Source organism: Hyla sarda, chromosome 6 (assembly GCF_029499605.1).
Source record: "Hyla sarda isolate aHylSar1 chromosome 6, aHylSar1.hap1, whole genome shotgun sequence".
In the NCBI taxonomy this organism is placed as follows: domain Eukaryota; kingdom Metazoa; phylum Chordata; class Amphibia; order Anura; family Hylidae; genus Hyla; species Hyla sarda.
Window position 1 is genome coordinate 72,022,565 of NC_079194.1, and position 23,534 is coordinate 72,046,098.

Sequence of the window (23,534 nt, forward strand, 5' to 3'; positions counted from 1 at the left end):
GGGTGTGATGGCTGCCACGCCCCCTCCCATAGTCTTGCATTGAGGGGGCAGGGCATGATGTCACAAGGGGTCGGGGCCGTGATGTCACAATACTCCGACCCCTGTATCACCCCCCATCAGGCACGGAACGAAGTTCGCTCCATGCAGCAAATGACAAGGGGTGCTGCAGGAGGGATTGCGGGGGTCCCCTGCGGCAGGACCCCTGCAATCACAAATCTTATCCCGTATCATTTGGATAGGGGATAAGATGTCTAGGGCGGAGTACCCCTTAAAAGGGAACAGGACTTACCAAAGTCCCTAGCAGGCTAAGACTTGCCAGGGATTTAACTATTTCTTGATTTCCCATTTTTAACCCAGCCTGGATCTGGAGACATTTGATTGATGCCAGAAACATATGACTGAGTTTATCAGCATGGGTGTAATTATAGGGTATGTAGCGGTAGTAGTTTCAGCCAGGCCATGGAGCCTAGAGGGGCCAAAATGACACCTCTGCCCCATATAAGGAAAATGAGATCATTACTGTAAGTATTGCTGCCTATGCATTGTATTCCTTTATCTGAGGCTACAGCAACCCTGGGATTCTGTGACTGGCACAATGTGCATACTTTAAATTTTGTTGTAGCTTGGGTGAACCCTTAAAGGGGTATTCTGGTGGAAAACTTTATTATTATTATTTTTTTTAAATCAACTGATGCCAGAAAGTTAAAAAGATTTGTAAATTACTTCTATTTAAAAAAATCTTAATCCTTCCAGTACTTATTGGCAGCTGTATACAGTGATCCCTCAACTTACAATGGCCTCAACATACAATAGTTTCAACATACAATGGTCTTTTCTGGACCATTATAACTTGAAACCAGACTCAACATACAATGCTGCAGACAGTCCAGATCTGTGAAACATGTCACAACTGGAGGAACTGACCAATCAGAATTGGCATTTTACTGGTAAATCACCTCTATTACTGAAGTACAAGCACTGAATGGCTGCCTGGTAGCGCCCCCTACAGTACAGGGAGGAGCTACAAGTTCTGTACTACTCCTTACCTGTGCCAGGGTTAGCTGCTCCTTTGGACACAGTGTGTTCTGTACAGGACCCTAAAGAAGCTATTGTTCTCTGCATAAACCATTGTTTCCCAACCAGGGTACCTCCAGCTGTTCCAAAACTACAACTCCCAGCATGCCCGGACAGCCATTATGTAACTTGGTGTTACATAATTACCAGGTTTCCATAGAGTTATGGTCTCAACATACAATGGTTTCAACATACAATGTTCGTCCTGGAACCAATTAATATTGTAATTTGAGGGACCACTGTACTACAGAGGAAATTCTTTTCTTTTGGGATTTCTTTTCTGTCACAACCACAGTGCTCTCTGCTGACACCTCTGTCCATTTTAGAGCAGCATATGTTTGCTATGGGGATTTTCTCCTGCTCTGGACAGTTCATGACATGAACAGAGGTGTCAGCAGAGAGCACTGTGGTCAGACAGAAAAGAAATCCAAAAAGAAAAGAATGTCCTCTGTAGTATATAGTATTGGGTTATCGTAACTGAATAACAACTCCATACCTGAACAGAACAATACCACCATACCGTGACTAAATAACAACTACATACCAGAACAGAAGAATACCACCATACCGTGACTAAATAACAACTCCATACCAGAACAGAAGAATACCACCATACCGTGACTGAATAACAGCACCATACCAGAACAATACCACCATACCGTGACAGAATAACAATTCCATACCTGAACAGAACAATGCCGCCATACCGTGACAGAATAACAATTCCATACCTGAACAGAACAATGCCGCCATACCATGACTGAATAACACCGCCATATCAGAACAGAACAATACCACCATACCGTGACTGAATAACAGCACATACCAGAACAGAACAATATGCCCATACTGTGACTAAATAACAATGCCGTACCAGAACAAAACAATACGCCATACCGTGACTGAATAACAATTCCATACCTGAACAGAACAATACCGCCATACTGTGACTGAATAACAATTCCATACCTGAACAGAACAATACCGCCATACTGTGACTGAATAACAATGCCATACCTAAACAGAACAATACCGCCATACCGTGACTGCATAACACCACCATACTAGAACAGAACAATACCCCATACCATGACTGAATAACAATGCCATACCTGAACAGAACAATACCGCCATACTGTGACTGAATAACAATGCCATACCTGAACAGAACAATACTGCCATACCGTGACTGCATAACACCACCATACTAGAACAGAACAATACCCCATACCATGACTGAATAACAATGCCATACCTGAACAGAACAATACTGCCATACCGTGACTGCATAACACCACCATACTAGAACAGAACAATACCCCATACCGTGACTGAATAACAATGCCATACCTGAACAGAACAATACTGCCATACCGTGACTGCATAACACCACCATATTAGAACAGAACAATACCACTGACTGAATAACAATGCCATACCAGAACAGAACAATACTGCCATACTGTGACTGCATAACAACACTATACCCGAACAGAACAATACCCCATACTGTGACTGAATAACAATGCCATACCAGAACAGAACAATACTGCCATACCGTGACTGCATAACAACACTATACCCGAACAGAACAATACCCCATACCGTGACTGAATAACATCGCCATACCGTGACTGAATAACAATGCCATACCTGAACAGAACTATACCACCATACTGTGACTGAATAACAATGCCATACCTGAACAGAACTATACCGCCATACCGTGACTGAATAACAATGCCATACCTGAACAGAACAATACCGCCATACCGTGACTGAATAACAATGCCATACCTGAACAGAACAATACCGCCATACCGTGACTGAATAACAATGCCATACCTAAACAGAACAATACCGCCATACTGTGACTGAATAACAATGCCATACCTGAACAGAACAATACTGCCATACTGTGACTGCATAACACCACCATACTAGAACAGAACAATACCACTGACTGAATAACAATGCCATACCAGAACAGAACAATACTGCCATACCGTGACTGCATAACACCACTTTACCAGAACAGAACAATACCCCATAGCATGACTGAATAACATCCCCATACCGTGACTGAATAACAATGCCATACCTGAACAGAACAATACCGCCATACCGTGACTGAATAACAATGACATACCAGAACAGAAGAATACCACCATACCGTGACTGCATAACACCAGCATACCGTGACTAACACTGCAAAAACACACATCTACACACATACACACATAAATATGTATCTCTAACCCCCCCTCCTATGCAGGGTATATTTCTCACACATGCATTATATATCAGCATTCCCCAACCCGAGAACAAAGTGGATTGCAGGATCTAAAAGTATAAATTACATGTGCTGGCTGATCGGCATCTTCGCCGTGCAATCTTGGAGTCTCGATCAGCTAAGGCAATGGCCGGAATGGTCCCTCACCTGCCCCCGTACTGCTCAGAGATCATGACTTAGCCTGGCTGTAGAAAAAGAGTGCTGATAACATTGATCAATGCAATGCTATGGAATAGCATTAAGCGGTTTGCAAAAAAAAAAAAAGTTAATATAATAAGTTAAAAAGTTGATAAATGTGAATAAGCCCCTTCCCTTAAACAAGTTCAAATCACACCTTTTTCCATTTTACAAATAAAATAATGTAAAAATAATATCAACATATTTGGTATCTCCGAATGCAGGACCATTAAAATATAAAATTACTAAAACTGCACAGTGAACGGCGTAAATGTAAAAGAACAACAAAGTCCAGAATTGCTGATTGTTGTTTACATCGTATACCAGAATAAAATATTATGAAAAAGCAATCATATCGTCCCATCAAAACAAAAATAGTACTGATAAAAACTACAGATCATGGTGCATAACATGACCCTCAAACAACTTTTATAAAAAGTAATAGGGTCTTTATGCACAGGGGGCATAATACCTAAATATAAGCTGTGTGCTCAATAAACAGTACAGGTATTGATAGCATTGTGGAGTCCCAGCACCAAAGGCTGCACTTTGGCTCCGGACTGCCTCAGGCAGACCCCAGACCTGCAGCACATGTGTGGGGCCCACTGAGGGACTTATTATTGTGTTTATTATGTCCTAGCACTTTGCCAAGAGTTAATATATATTCAAAAGTATTTTGTTATGTTATTTCTATGTATGTTATTTATGAGTGATATGGTACCTTTAGGAGAGGAGCAGTGCAACCCATGTGACCCTGCCTGCCAATTGGATCTCCTAAATTCTAGTCCATACAGTGTATTGGGGGGGGGGGGGGGGGTGTTTGCCCCAGTCGGAGTTCAGTTCTGCCTAGAGCTGTGAGCAGATCACACAGTGGGGTAAAGGTGTGAGGTGTGTGGAGAAGCGCCAAGGGAGGGCCCAGATCAAATCTACTTTATCCAGTCATTCTGCAAGGATCACCCTCACGGTGGAAGTTCATGCCCTTGCGGAGAAAGCTACAGGACCTTGACAGAACCCTACCTGCCAGGATCAATCTTCAAGTCTCTCAAGTCAGTATCAATTTATTGGGTGAAAGCACCACAAGTCCCAGCAAGGCAACAGGGCTCCCAAGGTGTTACGCTGTATCATCTCCCTCTGCACCAGACTGTCTGTATAATACCATCTGCACCCAGCTCAGTAAAGACAGTTATCCGTAACCTGATGTCTATGGGGGAGATTTATTAAAAACCTGTGCAGAGAAAGAGTGGTGCAGTTGCCCATAGCAACCAATCAGATTGCTTCTTTCATTTTCCACAGGCCTCTAAAGAGGCCTGGGGAAAATGAAAGAAGCAATCTGATTGGTTGCTATGGGCAACTGCACCACTCTTCCTCTGCACAGGTTTTGAGAAATCTCCCCCTATGTGTTTCTTTACTCCCCGTGTCTGGCCCAGGAGAAGCTGCCTCCAACCTCGGACCGTGTATAGGCTAACGGTGCCCTGGCGTCACGATGTGATAAGGTATTTCCCTTCACCACCCGTTGTACCACGGCATCACAGCAAGTCCTTGGAAAGGAACCAAATTGGGTTTCCCTGTTCATATCCTTGTTTGGATGTTTTTCGATGTGTATGGGACCAAAGTGTGCATTGTTTATTACCCCTATATCTTTTGCTGTTGGACAGTAATATTTTAGGATAATCTGCCCTTTCTCTTTGCTTTCTATAAATGATATTAATGCATTTATTTTTCTTTTCTACAGATTATCGCTTTATGGCAGGAATATGGTATTGACTGAATCTGTGAGTAATACTTGTAATCTTCTTGACATGTAGCGAGCCATATGACATTGTTATTGTGGAGCAGACACGCTCACTCATCTGTGCTTTAACCATAGAGATCTGTTCTTCATTCTCATATTGTTCCCTCAGGCAATAAGCAGCTGCTGCTGGAACTGTGCGTGTTATTAAACTATCACTTTTGTCATGATAGTACGATTGGGAATTGGCCTAATACAGCGTTACTCTGCTGTGCTCGGGGATTTCCTCCAGAACAGTCAGCACATTATGTTCAATGGAAGCTTCTGAAACTTTTGGTGCAATAATGAATGAATTTAAAAAATGATATAACCATGTGATTCTGATGCCTATAAGACATATCTGTCCTATCAGCCAAAAAGGTGAAATTAGATTAAGTGTAAAAACTCATATTGTCTCAAAGAGTATATAAGAAATCCCCGTCCATGTGTCATCTGAGTCTGCTCTTATATTATTTACTTTTTTTCCTTTTCATTATTATTTTTATCATTATTAATAATAGTAGTTACATTGTTACATAGTTAGTATGGTTGAAAAAAGACATATGTCCGTCAAGTCCAACCAGGGAATTGAAGTGAAGGGTTTAAGGGGATAAGGGGAAGGGATGTAGTTTTATAATTCTGCATAAGCATTAATGTTATTTTGTTCCAGGAATGTATCTAACCCTGTTTTAAAGCTGTTAATTGTTCCTGCTGTGACCAGTTCCTGAGGTAGACCGTTCCATAAATTCACAGTCCTCACGGTAAAGAAGGCGTGCTGCCCCTTTAGACTAAACCTTTTCTTCTCCAGACGGAGGGAGTGCCCCCTCGTCCTTTGGGGGGGTTTAACCTGGAACAGTTTTTCTCCATATTTTTTGCATGGTCCATTTATATACTTATATACGTTTATCATATCCCCCCTTAAACGTCTCTTCTTAAGACTAAACAATTGTAACTCCTTTAATCGCTCCTCATAGCTAAGATGTTCCATGCCCCATATTAGTTTAGTCTCGCGTCTCTGCACCCTTTCCAGCTCCACAGTGTCCCTTTTTATAACAGGCGACCAAAACTGAACAGCATATTCCAGGTAAGGCCGTACCAATGCTTTATAAAGGGGGAGTATTATGTCCCTGCCCCTCGAGTCCATGCCTCTTTTTATACATGACAATATCCTGCCGGCTTTGGAAGCAGCAGCCTGACATTGCATGCTTTTCTGTAGTCTGTGATCTACAAGTACACCCAGATCCTTCTCTACCAGTGACTCTGCCAGTTTAATCCCCCCTAAGACATACGATGCATGCAGGTTATTAGTACCCAGATGCATAACTTTACATTTATCCACATTCAACCTCATTTGCCAAGTGGATGCCCAGACACTTAGTCTATCCAAGTCATCTTGTAACTTATGCACATCCTCTATAGACTGTACTGTGCTACAAAGCTTGGTGTCATCTGCAAAGATAGAAACAGAGCTGTTAATACCATCCTCTATATCATTGATAAATAAATTAAACAACAGCGGGCCCAGTACTGAACCTTGGGGTACACCACTAATAACCGGGGACCAATCAGAGTACGAATCATAATAATAATAATTGTTATTTGTTATTTTATTATCTAATAATAAATATATGATTATCCCAGGCACATATATGTTTATCCCAGGCACACTTAAAGGGGTATTCCGGGCAAAGACATGAATGGAGGGGGTGTAGCTTGACGTCACGTCCCCAGTCCCGGAAACCCGGAGGCATCCGAAAATGGAGATTTAGCACCCGCATAGAATGCGGATGCTGAAGGGAGATCGCGGGGGTTCTCAGGTGGGGAAAAAAATATATATATATATATATATATACATATATAATTTTTTTTTTAAGGGGCAGATTGAATTAAAAGATCACACTGCCAATCCACACTGCTGCCCTTTTAATTATATGTGTCTATGTGCTGATCTCCAATTCCTGTAGACTGACTTAGGCAGCATTTAACTGGGAATTCCGGGCAAAAACAGGGCAAAGGATAGGGGATGAGATGTCTGATCGCACGGGGGGTGTCTGCCGCTGGGATCCCCTGTGATCTCTGTGCAGCACCTGCATTCTATGCCAGGCTGCATCTCCAGTTTTGGAAACCTCCGGGTTTCCGGGACTGGAGATGTGAAGTAACGACGTCATGAAGTGACGTCACAGCATGAAGTGACGTCACGGCATGAAGTGACGTCACTAGGGGGCGCGGCAGTGCGTACCGCTGCTTACCTCGGCAAGCTGCTCGCTCAGCTTCCCCTTCTCGCTGCAGTCTCTGAATGTTCTCTTCTGTACTTTCACAGACAATGACAGTTTCTGGTGCACCCTGTAGTGGCCGTGCGCATGCACATACCATCCCTTTAAGGCTTTTAGCTCATCCCTGATTTCAGTCTTCCATCAATCCCTGCCAGAAATCCCCTATATAACTGTGCTCCACCCGTTCCCTGATAGTTGAGCAATATTGTAGCTTGTCTACTAGTGAAGGTGTCTGTTATGATCTGCTGTGTTTTTTTGTTCCTGACCTAAGCCTGTTTCCTGACTCTGCCTGATCCTGCTTTACTTTGCTGACCTCCTGTGCCTGATCTCACTGTCGACCACAGCTATGCTCTCATCAAGCCTACACCACCTGGCTGCATCTGAGCTCCTCAGCTCTGCTGTTCTACGAACTCAGCTCTGCAATAACATCAACTCAGCTCTGCTACACTGTGTTCTGCTTTGCTACATTACTGTCAACTTCAGCATCAGCTCGTCCCTCCTGTCTTGATCCCTGGTATGGTCTGGCCAGCTGGGAACACTCTTGCAGTAGGTACCTGTATCCCCCCTACAGCTGATGCCCAGCTTCCACATTCTGGAGCACTATATTGGATGAAAACCAAAGGAAAACTCCACTCCCAAGTTTGGCCCAAAGTTAAACCAGTAAGTGGCACAGCGGGTCCACAACTGTTGGGGTATAATACTGTCTCATGCTGTAACCCTTTAAACCAGCCACAATATAAATGATTATTAACCCTTTAACTATAAGCAGGCTGGACTTATTGCTAATGCAAGACATCTGCATTATTGTTGGTGTCCGGCAATAACCCTTTAGATGCTGTGATCAAAGTGAATCACAGCATCTAAAAGTATGAAAAAAACGAGGTGACGGTCATTTAGGGGGTTGGTTTTGTACCTTTGCAGTGTGATCTAGGGGTCCTGATCACTTAAAAAACTGCTTGAGGTCACTTACTCTACTTCATGCCGTCGGATCGTTACTCCGTCTATACAGTCTGCCTTGCCAAGCTGTATAAGTAGAGTGTCAATAACACTGACCAGTGCTATGCTATGGCACAAATTGTTCAGCCTTCATGATCTAGCAATTGCATGTAATAGTCACCTATGGGGACTAAACAATAGTGAGTAAAATAATAACAAAAAGTGTTAATAATAAAATTTCAAATCACCTCACTTTTTCCATTATTCAAATTATATAATAAAAAAAAATTAAAACAAACATTTTGGGTACCGCCACATGCAAAAAAATCTATTTAACTCCTTAAGGACACGACTATGTGTCATAGTGGGTCGGGCCCGGCCTCTAACAACGGCCGGGACCCGTGGCTAATAGCACGCGGCATTGATCGCGGTGCCGCGCTTTATTAACCCTTTAGACGCGGCGTTCAAAGTTGAACTCCGCGTCTAAAGTGAAAGTGAAAGCATGCCGGTTAGCTCAGGGAGCTGTTCGGGATAGCCGCGGCGAAATCGCGGCATCCCGAACAGCTTGCAGGACAGCTGGAGGATCCCTACCTGCCTCCTCGCTGTCTGATCGCCGAATGACTGCTCAGTGCCTGAGATCCAGGCATGAGCAGTGAAGCGGCCGAATCATCGATCACTGGTTTCCTATGAGTGATCAATGTAATAGATCAGTGTGTGCAGTGTTATAGGTCCCTATGGGAGCTATAACACTGCAAAAAAAAAAGTGAATAAAGATCATTTAATCCCTTCCCTATTAAAAGTTTGAATCACCCCCCTTTTCCCATAAAAAAAAAAACACGGTGTAAATAAAAATTAAAATAAACATATATGGTATTGCCGCATGCGGAAATGTCCGAATTATAAAAATATATTGTTAATTAAACCGCACGGTCAATGGCGTACGCGCAAAAAAATTCCAAAGTCCAAAATAGTGCATTTTTGGTCACTTTTTATATCATGAAAAAATTTATAAAAAGCGATCAATAATAAGTCCTATCAATGCAAAAATGATACCACTAAAAACTTCAGATCACAGCGCAAAAAATGAGCCCTCATACCGCCCCATACGCGGAAAAATAAAAAAGTTATAGGGGTCAGAAGATGACAATTTTAAACGTATTAATTTTCCTGCATGTAGTTATGATTTTTTCCAGAAGCACAACAAAATCAAACCTATATAAGTAGGGTATCATTTTAATCGTATGGACCTACAGAATAAATATAAGGTGTCATTTTTACTGAAAAATTTACTACATAGAAACGGAAGCCCCCAAAAGTAAAAAAAAAACTGTGTTTTTTTTTTTCAATTTTGTCTCACAATGATTTTTTTTTCCGTTTCGCCATAGATTTTTGGGCAAAATGACTGATGTCATTACAAAGTTGTATTAGTGTCGCAAAAAATAAGCCATCATATGGATTTTTAGGTGCAAAATTGAAAGAGTTATGATTTTTTAAAGGCAAGGCGGAAAAAACGAAAATGCAAAAACGGAAAAACTCTCGGTCCTTAAGGGGTTAAAACTATTAAAATATGATATTATTGAAACCGCCCGGTAATTAAACTAAAATAAGTGACTTGTTGATTTTTAGTCACTTCATATATCAGAAAAAATGTATTCAATAGGTATTAAAAAGACTCATCCAAACAAAAATTGTACCTATATCTTTCTGTCACCAGTTGACTTAAGAACAATTTTTACTCTCTGGAGTACGCCTTTAATTTTTCATGAACCAATAACATTGCATTAAAAAAAAAAAAAAAAATCTATAAAAACTTCTACATACTTTGTCCCTAATTGTAGTCGTGGTTTATATAGCAAACAATTACAGGAACATTTTCTTATCATAATACAGCATATAAAAAAGATGCAGCAGAGAGGAATAACTCCAGCCTGCAGCCATGTTCAGACATGCCGGGGTCATATATGAATGTGCCAAGGACAAGATGGGATCCCATCAGAACAAATCAGGAAAATCATTCCCAAAGGTCTTAATCTGGAAAGCTTTCTGTGTATTTTTGTGTTGGGATCTCATTCTGTGCTTGGCACAAAGAAATGGTTCCATTACCGAGTCGTACATGGCTGGATCAAGGTCTATTGGGGCCCCGGGCAAAGCTTTCTGTGAAGCCCTTCTGTTTTTGTCAAGGAAAATAGACTCGAAACAACAGGCTTAAAATGGTTACATAAAAATGATAGAACTACCATACAGAGTCCAAATAATACCACCATGTAATGTACTCACAAACGAGATATAATAGAGGTGCTAAATAATTCCTCAATAATAATAATTATACTGCAATACAAGCAGGGCCGGACTGGGACTGATAATAGGCCCGGGCATTTAAAGGGGAACTCCGGTGGAAACAAACATGTTTTCAAATCAACTGGGGCAAGAAAGTTGAACAGATTTGTAAATCACTTCTATTTAAAAATCTTAACCCTCCTAGTACTTATCAGCTGCTGTACACTACAGATATACTACAGAGAAAATTCTTTCCAGCCTGACCACAGTGCTCTCTACTGACACCTCTGTCCATGTCAGGAACTGTCCAGAGCAGGAAAGGTTTTCTATGGGGATACAAATGTCCTTTAGTAGAGAAAGTCCGTTAGTCCGGCACTGTGCTCTATAAGCGTGTATTTAATTAAATCCCTGTGCAGGAGCTAGGTGGGTGAAGTGCTAAATCCGGGAAGGCACACAATGCTGTATTCAAATACGTATAAATAGATATGAAGGATAGCACTCACCACCTCTGGAGATGATGAGATATTTTCTTTATTGCATGTGAATCATAAAGTGCGGCGTGGAGCAGAAGACATGATTTGCAGCGGGTGAGGACGCCGGGGCACTCCAGACACTGATAACAGCTGTTTTGTAGGAAACTGAAAAAGTAGGCGTTTTCTAGGAAACAGCTGTCATCAGTGTCTGGAGCGCCCCAGCGTCCTCACCCGCTGCAAATCGTGTCTTCTGCTGCACGCTGCACTTTATGATTCACATGCAATAAAGAAAATATCTCACGACCTCCAGAGGTGGTGAGTGCTATCCTTCATTTCTATTTATACATATTTTCTATGGGGATATTATTCTAATCTGGACAGTTCCTGACACGGACAGAGGTGTCAGCAGAGAGCACTGTTGTCAGACAGAAAAGAAATTCACACAGTTCTCTGTTTTATACAGCAGCTAGTAAGTACTGGACGGACCAAGATTTTTTAATAGAAGTAATTTACAAATCTGTTTAACTTTCAGACACCAGTTGATTTGAAAACATTTGTTTTCTACTTGTTTCCACCAGAGTTCCCCTTTAAGACTAAGCAGCCCATTTCGGTCATGGGTGTGGTTATGTCAAGGCGGAGCCACAAAGAGGAGGGGCTAAGTGTCAATCATAGTTGGGTATAACAGGGTATATAAAAAAAAATATATGAAGACATATTATCATCATATATATTACCATCATACTATTACTAACCAAATCATGTATACTTAGACCAATAATACCAGAATACAAGGAGGAATGTTATTCCCATACAGATTACCATCATACTGTTACTTACTAAATCTTGTATACTGAAACCAATAACACCAGTATACAAAGAAGAATATTCTCACCATGCACATTACCATCATACTGTTACTGAACATATCCTGTATACTGAGACCAATATTACAAATGACACCAGTAAACAAGGAAGAATATTCTCACCATGCATATTACCATCATACCGTTACTGACCAAATCCTGTATACTGATTCGATTAATCGATTTGTTGTTTCAGCCTAATACCTGTGTCCGATCCGTGTTCCTGATACTTCCTCTGTTCGGACGCTGGGTGGAACTTGCTAACATCACCGCTGTTTGGCCTCACTACGAGCAGGCCTGGGGAAACATCAGTGGTGATGTCATGAAACTCCGCCCCGGCGTCCAAACGGAGGAAGTAACATGTGAACCGGAGCACGCTTCAGAGACAGGTATCAGGGATGAAACAACAAATCGATTAATCGATTATTAATCGATAAAATTAATCGTTAGCTGCAGCCCTAAATACCAGTATACAAGGAAGAATAGTATCACCCTACATATTACCATCACACTGTTACTGACCAAATCTTGTATACTGAGAGTAATATTACCAATAATACCAGAATACAAGGAGGAATATTATCACCATACATATTATCATCATACTGTTACTGACCAAATCCTGTATACTGACCAATGTTACTAATAATATCAGTATACAAATAAGAAATTTTCCCCCCATACAGCGACCATATAGTGGTAGATATCCGTTCTACACAGGCTCCGCAGACCTTAGAAGTGATTACATACAGTTACATCAGGTGACATCTTCTGTTATTGGAGTCGTTCACTTTACTTTTTCTTCTCCATCCGGTCCAGACCATCATGAAGATTTCTTCCAGTCACAACATGTCTCCACAGAACCTGCAAAACAAACATTTTAGGCTCTGCAATTTTCCAGCACCTATAGTGCCCCAAACAATAATAATAACCCCTTTGGTGTCACACAGTAGAGTGGGTAGATAAGTGGGAAAGAGTAGGTAGATTTCCCAGTAGATAGTAGCCCCCTGTATATAGTTGCAGTCCCATGTATATAGTAATAGCAGCCCCCTTTAGGTAGTAGGAGTTTCAGACCCATTTATGTAACAGTAGTTACAGCTCCTTTTAGGTAGTGGTAGAAGTAGCCCCCTTTAGCTAGTAGCAAAAGTACCCCCCTCTAGGTAGTAGTAGCAGCAGCCCGATTTAGGTAGTACTAGCAGCAGCAACCCCCTTTAGGTAGTAGAAGCAGCAGCCCCCTTTAGGTAGTAGTAGCAGCAGCCCCCTTTAGGTAGTAATAGCAGCCACCTTTGGGTAGTACAAGCAGCAGCCTTTTTTGTGAAAAATTCAAAAATATTGTGAAAAATTTGAAAAATGTCTGCCTTTTTTTTTTATAATTTTTTTTTATGGCATTCACCGTATGGTAAAAATTATATTATTTTTATTCTGAGGGTCGGTGCGATTATGGAGATTCCCAATTTATATAGCTTTTTTATGTTCTTTTTCCTTTTCCTTTGCCCTCCCCTTTTGTGGTGTCTAGTTCTGACAGCCATAACTTTTTTATCTTTCATCCAACATCATTGTGTGAGGGCTTATTTTTTGTGGGATGAGCTGTACTTTTTATTGGTACCATATTTGTGATCCATGCTACTTTTTTTTTTAATTCCACGTTTTGGACCAAAATTTTTTTTTAACAGTCAGTTCTACACTGGCTAACAGTCTGTGTGATCCAGCCTATGGATGGACTTCAAAGGCTGCACTACTAGGCAGACAGGAGGCCATCAGCTGACCCACCTGCTGCCATGGCAACCAACGGGATCCCACAATCGCATCATGGGATCACCGTTGGTGGACGGGGGGTGCCCCCTCCCCTGTCAAACCCATAGATGCTGTGATCAGGACTGATCACAGCATCTATGGGGTTAATGCTGCAGAGACTGGCACAATCCCAGTCTCGGCAGCTGCAGCAGGACCCCAGCTGTGATCGACAGCTGGGTCCCGCCAGCAATCTCCTGCAGTGTATCGCGCTGTGAAGTAGATCGCTAGGATGTATGCATACCTCATAGGGCGGGAAGGGGTTAAAGTGGTAGCAGTAGCATCAGCCCCCCTGGCAAGACCACAAAGTAAGTTTTGGGACCAGAGGTTTTTTTTTCTCTTTTATCCTGTGTTTTTTTTTTTTTTTTTTTTTTTTTAAAGGCCTTAGGCAAAACGTAAATATGGGGCTCTCACTGACTACGGTTTTACTGGAGTTATCTAGCAAAATCTTATTTTTAATAAATTTGTTCATGCTGCATGTTAACACCTTCCTCGCCTATAACACCTTCCTCGCTCCCTCCTAGCCTCCAGTACCTGGTCCGCACGCATTCACCTCTGAACTTCCCTTTCCTGAGCTGGCTGGGTCTGCCGACATCAAAGCGCCACTGGGGACTGGTTGTGGACTGGGAACCAAAGACTGTGAGGGAGCGAGGAAGGTGTTATCGGCTTGTATGTTAACATGCAGCATAGACAGAATTATTGCTGGATAACCTCTTTAATTAAATACCCCCCCCCCCCCCCCCGCCACACACTTACACACATACACCGCAAAAGAAAACTCTTAAAGGGGTAGTCCAGTACTGAAAAACTTAAATTACCTATGCTGAAAGCACACCAGCCAGAGGACTATCACATGGGGTACATGCAGCAGCATGAGCCAGTCTCCAGTGGCAATGCAGCATTCCTCCCAGATGCCCAGCTCCATGGTCTACACTTCCTGGACAAGGGGACACTTCCTGGACAAGGGGATTAACAAGACCCAGCCCACCCAGACAAGTGAAGGCAGAAGAGAGACAGGAAGGACAGCCAGAAAGTTACCAGAAGGCAAGTGTACATTGCACTGGGACCATGTGAGGATGAGGGGGCGGGGCTGTCCTCTTGGGGGTGGAGTAATCCAAAAGGGGTGGAGCTTATGAACAGTCAGCGGAGAAGTGAAGAAAACTGGGTCCGCTCCTCCTCACTATGGCCGATGTGAGGGTTGTAGAGACATGCCTGCGTGGCACTTCTATAATCACCAGCACCCTCATCTCACAGCTCACACTCGCAGCCTCCAGGGTGGCCACTGCATACACTATCCATGGCAGGCCGGCTGCCCGGCCCACTGACAGCCCAGACCCCCGGGCAAATGCCTGGAGTGTCCGATGGCCAGTCTGGCCTTGAAATTAATAGGCTATAACAGAAGAGCTCGATAGTATCTCAATAATAATTCATACAGTACCCTAATAATACTGCCATACAAAGCACAAATTAAATGTAACAGAAAAACCTATAAAGTGCATAAATACAAGTGCAGTACATTACTATAATAATACTGTCTTACAAAGCACAAATAACTACTGTATAACAGAAAACCTATATAGTGTCTAAATACAAGTGTAGTACAGATTAAAAATAACAGAAAACCTATATAGTATCTTAATTCAAGTGCAATATTGTATCCTAATATACTGCCATGCAAAGTACAAACTAATAGGCTATAACAGAAGAGCTCTATAGTACTTCAATAATAATACATACCGTACATACTAATTATACTGTTATACAAAGCACAAACTAACTATAATTGAAAGCCTTTTTTTCAGTTTTTGCATTTTCGTTTTTTCCTCCTTACCTTTTAAAAATCATAACCCTTTAAATTTTCCACCTAAAAATCCATATAATGGCTTATTTTTTGTGCCACCAATTCTACTTAGTAATAACATCAGTCATTTTACCCAAAAATCCACGGCGAAATGGAAAATAAAGTCATTGTGTGACAAAGTTGAAGAAAAAAATGCAATTTTTTCATTTTGTGAGGGCTTCAGTTTCTACGCAGTACATTTTTCGGTAAAAATGACACCTTATCATTATTCTGTAGGCACATATGGTAAAAATGATACCCTACTTATATAGGTTTGATTTTGTCGTACTTGTATACGTTTAAAAATGTCCTCTTCTGACCCCTATAACTTTTTACATTTTCTGCATATGGGGATGTATAAGGGCTCATTTTTTGCGCCGTGATTTTAGCCTTTTTTTATCGGCACCATTTTCGTTTTCATCGCTTTTTATTCATTTTTTAATGGTATAAAAAGTGACCAAAGATATGCGTACGCCATTGACCGTGTGGCTTAATTAACTAGTTTGGACATTTACGCACGCAGCGATACCACATATGTTTATATTTATTTACATAGTTTTTTTATGGGAAAAGGGGGGTGACTAAACCAATATAGTGCCTAAATAAAATTGCAATATTTTAACCTAATAATACCCCCACACACTGACAATGGCCCTCATTTACTATTATCAACCCGAATTGTTTTCTCGGGTTTTCTGTTTCTGCGCCTGTCGCAATGTGTCTGCGACCTGTCGCAGACACATTGCGACCGTGTGCGCCTGTTATTGCCAATCTACCCGAGTCGGCTTTTCAAAAAAGAAAAAAAAGGGGCATTACCCGACAGAAACGCCTTTTTACAAGGCATTTATGAAGAATACTAACCCGATTTGTCGGGTTTTGGGCTAGATACTTACCGACACCTCCTATCAGTAGAGAAATTTGTGTAGTATGTGATCTGAAGCTGCCCTTACCCCCCTTTTATAAAATATAAACTATGGCAAGAAAAATAAAGCAATATAAAATGACCAATACATTTTTTCATAACCTACAAAAAAATGGAGAACAATCTAAACGTCTGTAACCCTTTCATTGAAGGACAAGGCTAGTTTGAGATGGAAATATGTCTCAAATATATATTTTGCAAACTAACCAATGTAAACAATTTTACGATAACAAAAAAAAACCCTTGAAGAAAAGGTCACTACCAAATCCATTAACCAAATAAATTCAATTATTTAATACAATTTAACAAACCATGTATCAAACCAAAACAAAAACTTTACCTCTCCACTGCCGTCACTTCCCGCGCTTTAACAATGTAAAGAACATTGACGGAGTGAACTGACAAAACTTGTCGCAACACGAAAACCTGTGCGACACAAGTGTTACCCACAATAGTAAATATGTTGGGAAACAAAAAAAAAAAAAACGACAGGAAAAACCACAAAACCAACAGGGAAATCATAGTAAATGAGGGCCAATATATATATATCGATATAGTGCCTAAAAAATAAAGTACTCTTATAATATCACCAAACAATAAGTTATAACAAATGAGTACTATTGTGTTTAAATAATAACCCTAAAAGTACTGCCATACAAAGCAATAAATAGCTATAGCATGAAAAAACCTATATAGTGTCAAAATAAAAGTGTAGTACAGTACCCTTATAATACCACCATGCAAAGCACAAATGAATAAGCAATAACATAAGAGCTGTATAGTACCACTATAATAATTCATACTGTACCCTTACTTACCCTACTTCCACAATACAAAGCACAAATTACTTTAATTGAAAACCTATATGGTGCCTTAATAAAATTGCAATATTGTAACCTGATAATACTGCCACACACTGACAAACTAATAGTGCTCACACAAAATCCCAGACACCGAAACGGTGTTGAGAACTTGTGTCTTCCAGCCAAGTATCAAAAACTTGAAGGGTTTTATGAATCTACCCAAGGTGAATGTCATTGGTATACGGTGTGCGGTACTGGTGGAGCTTTGGTTTCTTTAAGTGCCGCGGTGTGTAGACACCCCTGGCTTTCTAGTGACTGTCTCCATTTTGTTTATCCCTTATTTACTTCTGAGATGCTTCATGTCTTTCTCTTAACAGAGGAAAATGATTAACCAGAGGTTCGGAGCTATACAAAGGTTGAACAGCTAAGGGTTTGCTTGCTCAGTACAAACACATGACAGTATGACTAATTTGGGACCCCGCACAAAATCATGTTTACCTGTACTGTAAATGTGGATGCGTTTCTGGATTCTCAACAATTGGATGTGATTTTATATATATATATATATATATATATATATATATATATATATATATACACCCTGTTCCAAATTATTATGCAAATTACATTTTTCTCATTTACCTAAATAATTGATGTAAATAACAGTCAGCATATTTCTCTTGTTATCAACTATTAGAGTACAATTCAAATTTTAACAAACCTCCTAATGATGACAGTATCTTTTCTTTTTTTACTTAAAAAACTCACAATGCACTGTTCCAAATTATTAAGCACAGTAAGTTTCAAAACACTTTATAGGTTGTAAAGAGCTGAAAATTGGCATTTGTTGTGTTTGCAGCATTTTTACTGAAATCAAAAGCTATTTCAGTCAAACTTTTAACAACATTTAACTTTTTAAACATTTTAACAGGTCACGTTACATTTTAACATAGGACTCCTTATTTGATAGCAGCTTCACAAGTCTTGCAGTAATTGAACTTGTGAGTTTTTGGACAGTTTCTGCTTGAATTTGTTTGCAAGATATCAGAATAGCCTCCCAGAGCTGCTGTTTGGATGTAAACTGTCTCCCACCCTCATAGACCATTTTCTTGAGGATGATCCAAAGGTTCTCAATAGGATTGAGGTCAGGGGAGGATTAAGGCCACACCATGACTTTCTCTCCTTTTATCCCCATAGCAGCCATTGATGCAGAGGTATTCTTTGCAACATGAGATGGTGCATTATCATGCACGAACATGATTTTATTACGGAAAGCATAGTTCTTCCTTCTGTACCAGGGAAGAAAGTGGTCAGTCAGAAACTCCACATACTTTGCAGAGGTCATCTTTACACCTTTAGGGACCCTAAAGGGGCCGACCAGCTCTCTTCCCATGATTCCAGCCCAAAACCTTGCTGACATTGCAGCCTTGTTGGAACAGGGTGGACGTCCACCAGCCATCCACTACTCCATCCATCTGGTCCATCCAGGGCTGCATGGCACTCATCAGTAAACAGGACTTCAAGTAGTCTTCAAGTATTTTTCTGCCCATTGCAGCTGTTTCTGCTTGTGAGCATTGGTTAGGGGTGGCCGAATAGAAGGTTTATGCACAGTTGCAAGACTCTGTAGGACTCTACACCTTGATGTTTAAAAAGGGGCCAAAAGGTGACCCCGGGAATTATAGACCTGTTAGTTTAACCTCCATTGTATGTAAATTGTTTGAGGGTTTTCTAAGAGATGCTATTTTGGAGTATCTTGATAAAAATAAATGTATGACTTTATGTCAAACTAACCTGATCATCTTTTATCAGGAGGTGAGCTCCAGACTGGATGTCGTATATCTGGATTTTTCCAAAGCATTTGATACGGTTCCACATAAAAGGTTGGTGCATAAAATGAGAAGGATTGGGCTGGGGTCATTATACAAGATTGTAGATGTGCACCATGTCTGTTTTTCTACCCAAATTCACACTGTGATTTCAATCCCCTCCTTTTTCTTTGTGTTAACATGTGCTGCACTCTTCCCCACCCCCTCAGCCCAACCCTATATAAGCAGTAGTTAGCTGCACACGGGCCATTTCTTTCCTAGCAGCCTCCCAGTCTGACTGGGAGAGTATGGTAAGTGAGCTATTACATCCCTGTTCACACTGGTGTGGTGCTGTGCGGTGTCCGTTGCTGCCGTGGCGCCGTGTCTGCGGGGGGGGGGGGGGGGTGCGGCCCATAGACTGGTTTGAGTGGCATTGGGGCCGCTCTGCCGGTGGGTCGTTCCCCCCCTGTGGGCATTGGCGGCACGGCGGTGGTGGTCGCCGCCTGGTGCTGCGCCATTTTATGCTAGGGACGTTAGGGACCCACTCTGGATAGGTGGCCTTGACGTGGCGAGTGGGCTTGTACTTTTTGATCAAAAATGTATACTAACAACTTGTTCGTTTTTGATATTGTGCTGAGAAGCAATCAGATCATTATACAAGATTGTAGATGTGAACCATGTCTGTTTTTCTACCCGAATTCACACTGTGATTTCTATCCCCTCCTTTTTCTTTGTTTTAACATGTGCTGCACTCTTCCCCACCCCCTCAGCCCAACCCTATATAAGCAGTAGTTAGCTGCACATGGGCCATTTCTTTCCTAGTAGCCTCCCAGTCTGACTGGGAGAGTATGATAAGTGAGCTATTACATCCCTGTTCACACTGGTGTGGTGCTGTGCGGTGTCCGTTGCTGCCGTGGCGCCGTGTCTGCGGGGGGGGGGGGGGGGGGGGGTGTGCGGCCCATAGACTGGTTTGAGTGGCATTGGGGCCGCTCTGCCAGTGGGTCGTTCCCCCCCTGTGGGCATTGGCGGCGCGGCGGTGGTGGTCGCCGCCTGGTGCTGCGCCATTTTATGCTAGGGACGTTAGGGACCCACTCTGGATAGGTGGCCTTGACGTGGCGAGTGGGCTTGTACTTTTTGATCAAAAATGTATACTAACAACCTGTTAGTTTTTGATATTATGCTGAGAAGCAATCAGATCATTATACAAGATTGTAGATGTGCACCATGTCTGTTTTTCTACCCGAATTCATAAAATGAGAAGGATTGGGCTGGGGGAGAATGTGTGTAAGTGGTTAGGTAACTGGCTCAGTGATAGGAAACAGAGGGTGGTTATTAATGGTACTTATTCTGATTGGGTGACTGTTACTAGTGGGGTACCACAGTCCGTCTTTGGTTCTGTTCTATTTAATATATTCATTAATGGCCTTGTAGAGGGGCTGAATAGTAAAGTAGCAATTTTTGCAGATTATACTAATCTCTTTAAAGCGGTAATCACAATAGAGGACAGTGCATTGTTACAAATGGATCTGGATAGGTTGGAGGTTTGGGCTGAGAAGTGGCAAATGAGGTTAAACACTGATAAATGTAAGGTAATGCACATGGGGAAGAAAAATCTGGGCTGGGATTATGTATTAAATGGGAGAACACTTGGGACGACTGATGTGGAAAAGGACTTGGGAGTCTTAGTTAACAGTAAATTTAGCTGTAGTGACCAGTGTCGGGCAGCTGCTACCAAGGCAAATAAAATCATGGGGTGCATCAATAGGGGCATAGATGCCCACGACAAGGAAATAATTCTACCACTGTACAAATCACTAGTCAGACCACACATGGAATACTGTGTACAGTACAGGGCACCAGTGTACAAGAAAGATATAGTGGAGCTGGAGAGGGTTCAAAGATGGGCAACCAGAGTAATACGGGGAATGGGAGGAATACAGTACCCAGAAAGATTAGCAGAATTATGGCTATTTAGTTTAGGAAAAAAAAATGCTTAGGGGAGACCTAATAACTATGTATAAATATATCAGGGGACTGTACAGAGATCTCTCCCATGATCTATTTATACCCAGGACTGTATTTTTAACAAGGGGGCATCCTCTACGTTTAGAGGAAAGAAGGTTTCTACACCAGCACAGATGGGGGTTCTTCACTGTAAGAGCAGTGAGACTGTGGACTTCTCTGCCTGAGGAGGTGGCCATGGTGAACTCTGTAAAAGAGTTCAAAAGGTGTCCACTCTCCAAGTAACAAACTTCCTGGCACTAGTACCTTTGCAAATTACATAGGTGCATTTTAAACCATAAGCTTGTCATGCACTATAATTATAGCTGTCTATTCAGGTGGTGCTTTACGTCTGTAGCAAACAGCAAATACAAGTCCAGCAAAGAAGAAATAAACGGAGCACTCACTACTTCGGATGCTGTAGACAGGTACTTCTTTATTTTCTTTTAGTGCATATAGAAAAAGATTTAACGGCAGGGAAGGTGGACCAGGTCTTATGCGGGGGGTTTCAGGTGATCACACGGGGCGATGGTCCTTATTACGCTTTTGCGCTTCCTCGGGTCCCTGGCCCAACGCCAGGGGCCTGAGGAAGCACAAAAACGTGAAACGGACCGTCGCCCCATGTGATCACCTGAAAACCCCCGCGTAAGACCTGGTCCACCTTCCCTGCCGTTAAAGCTTTGTCTATATGCACTAAAAGAAAATAAAGAAGTACCTGTCTACAGCATCCGAAGTGGTGAGTGCTCCCTTTTTTTCTTCTTTGCTGGAGTTCAAAAGGTGCCTGTATGCATTTTTGGAGAATAATAACATTGCTGGTTATATATACTAGAATTATAGGGACAGAACATTTATCCAGGGATTTATTTTGACTGCCATATTTGGAATCGGGAAGGCATTTTTACCTCTAGTATGATAGTTTTTTGCCTTCCTCTGGATCAACTCAACTCGGTAGGGACTTGATTGACTCTGTTATAGGTTGAACTTGATTGACTCTGGTCTTTTTTTAACCTTATGAACTATATTACTATGTCTGTGGGACTCCAGAGGCACCAGCAGCTTCAAATATCTGTTTGCGGCTATGTAATGGTATTTTAGCAGCTGCTCTCTTGATCTGATGCATGGATCTGGCTAAAATCTTCCTCAATGTGCCTTTATCTGCACTAACCTGTCTGTGCTCTGAATCAGCCACAGATCTTTTAATAAATCTATGATCATGCTTAAGTTTTCATGAAATATCTAATGTTTTTATACCCCGTCCAAGGCATTGATCTATTTCACTCTTTTCAGCAGCAGAGAGATCCTTTTTCTTCCTCATATTGCTAGAAATTAGTGTCTGCTTAATAATGTGGAACACCCACCTTTAGTAGTTTTTCCTTAAATTGGCTCACCTAACAATCTAATTATCACACGTGTCCGAGATTGTTTTCAGTGATCAAAAGAGCCCTGAGACACAATGCCATCCATGAGTTAAACTGAAAAACAAAATATTTAATCTTTGTGACTCCTAAATAGAATTTGCATAATCATTTGGAACAGGGTGTAAAGAAGAATGATGCAGGGGTCCTGGGGGGGGGGGGAGGTATTAGGGCAGAAGTGGACAGAGGGGTCTGCGAGGGGGGGGGGCAGAAAAGTTTATAGAAGAATTATGCAGGGGTCTTGTTCGCGCCTGCAGGAAGCGGACATTTCACCGACTAAATGTCCACAGTGTGGAAGTGTGGAAGTCCTTAGGGGTCTGCTGGAGGAAGGGAAACTGGGTCTGGGGGGAGTACAGGGGTGGAATTCGGAAAAACAGAAGTCACGGTTTCTGGCAGTATTATTTCAGGGGTCATAATGTCTGGCAGGGTTATAATGCTCTTCTGTCTGCATGATGGCAATTTTAGTTTTGCAACAGCTGGAGAGTTCATATAGGGGGATCACCTCATTCATTGTATTAAGGGATACAGAGGTATAATTCACTTCAGGGCACAGTGGCAATATAATATTTGGGGGCCCAGCATGTGGTATTTTATTTTTAGGGGCACAGTGTAAGGCAGCATTATAGTCAGGGGCATGGTGTGTGGCAGTATTATACTCAGGGGCACGGTGTGGGGCAGTATTATACTCAGGGGCACGGTGTGGGGCAGTATTATACTCAGGGGCACGATGTGTGGCAGTATTAAATGAGGGGCATAGTGTTTGACAGCATTCTCTTCAGGTATACAGCATGTGGCAATATTATATTCAGGTGCACAGTGTGCG

General features: G+C 41.8%; 1 protein-coding gene across 5 annotated transcripts in view; it reads right to left on the bottom strand.

Moving 5' to 3' along the window:
* Window positions 1-23,534, bottom strand: part of TMPRSS6 (transmembrane serine protease 6) — a 133,913-nt gene that overhangs the window by 98,971 nt on the left and 11,408 nt on the right. The window contains exons 1-2 of one of the 5 annotated variants that reach the window (XM_056524119.1): window positions 14,744-14,927; window positions 14,460-14,562 (exon numbers count right to left, since the gene is read on the bottom strand). The exons of 2 other annotated variants lie outside the window; for them this stretch is intronic. In XM_056524119.1, coding sequence (XP_056380094.1) covers window positions 14,460-14,474 — 15 coding nt within the window. In that variant the 5' untranslated portion in view covers window positions 14,475-14,562; window positions 14,744-14,927. Of the gene's footprint in view, window positions 1-4,561; window positions 4,720-14,459; window positions 14,563-14,743; window positions 14,928-23,534 lie in introns of those variants that run through there. 2 more of the 5 variants (XM_056524121.1, XM_056524120.1) reach the window with 2 other exon arrangements.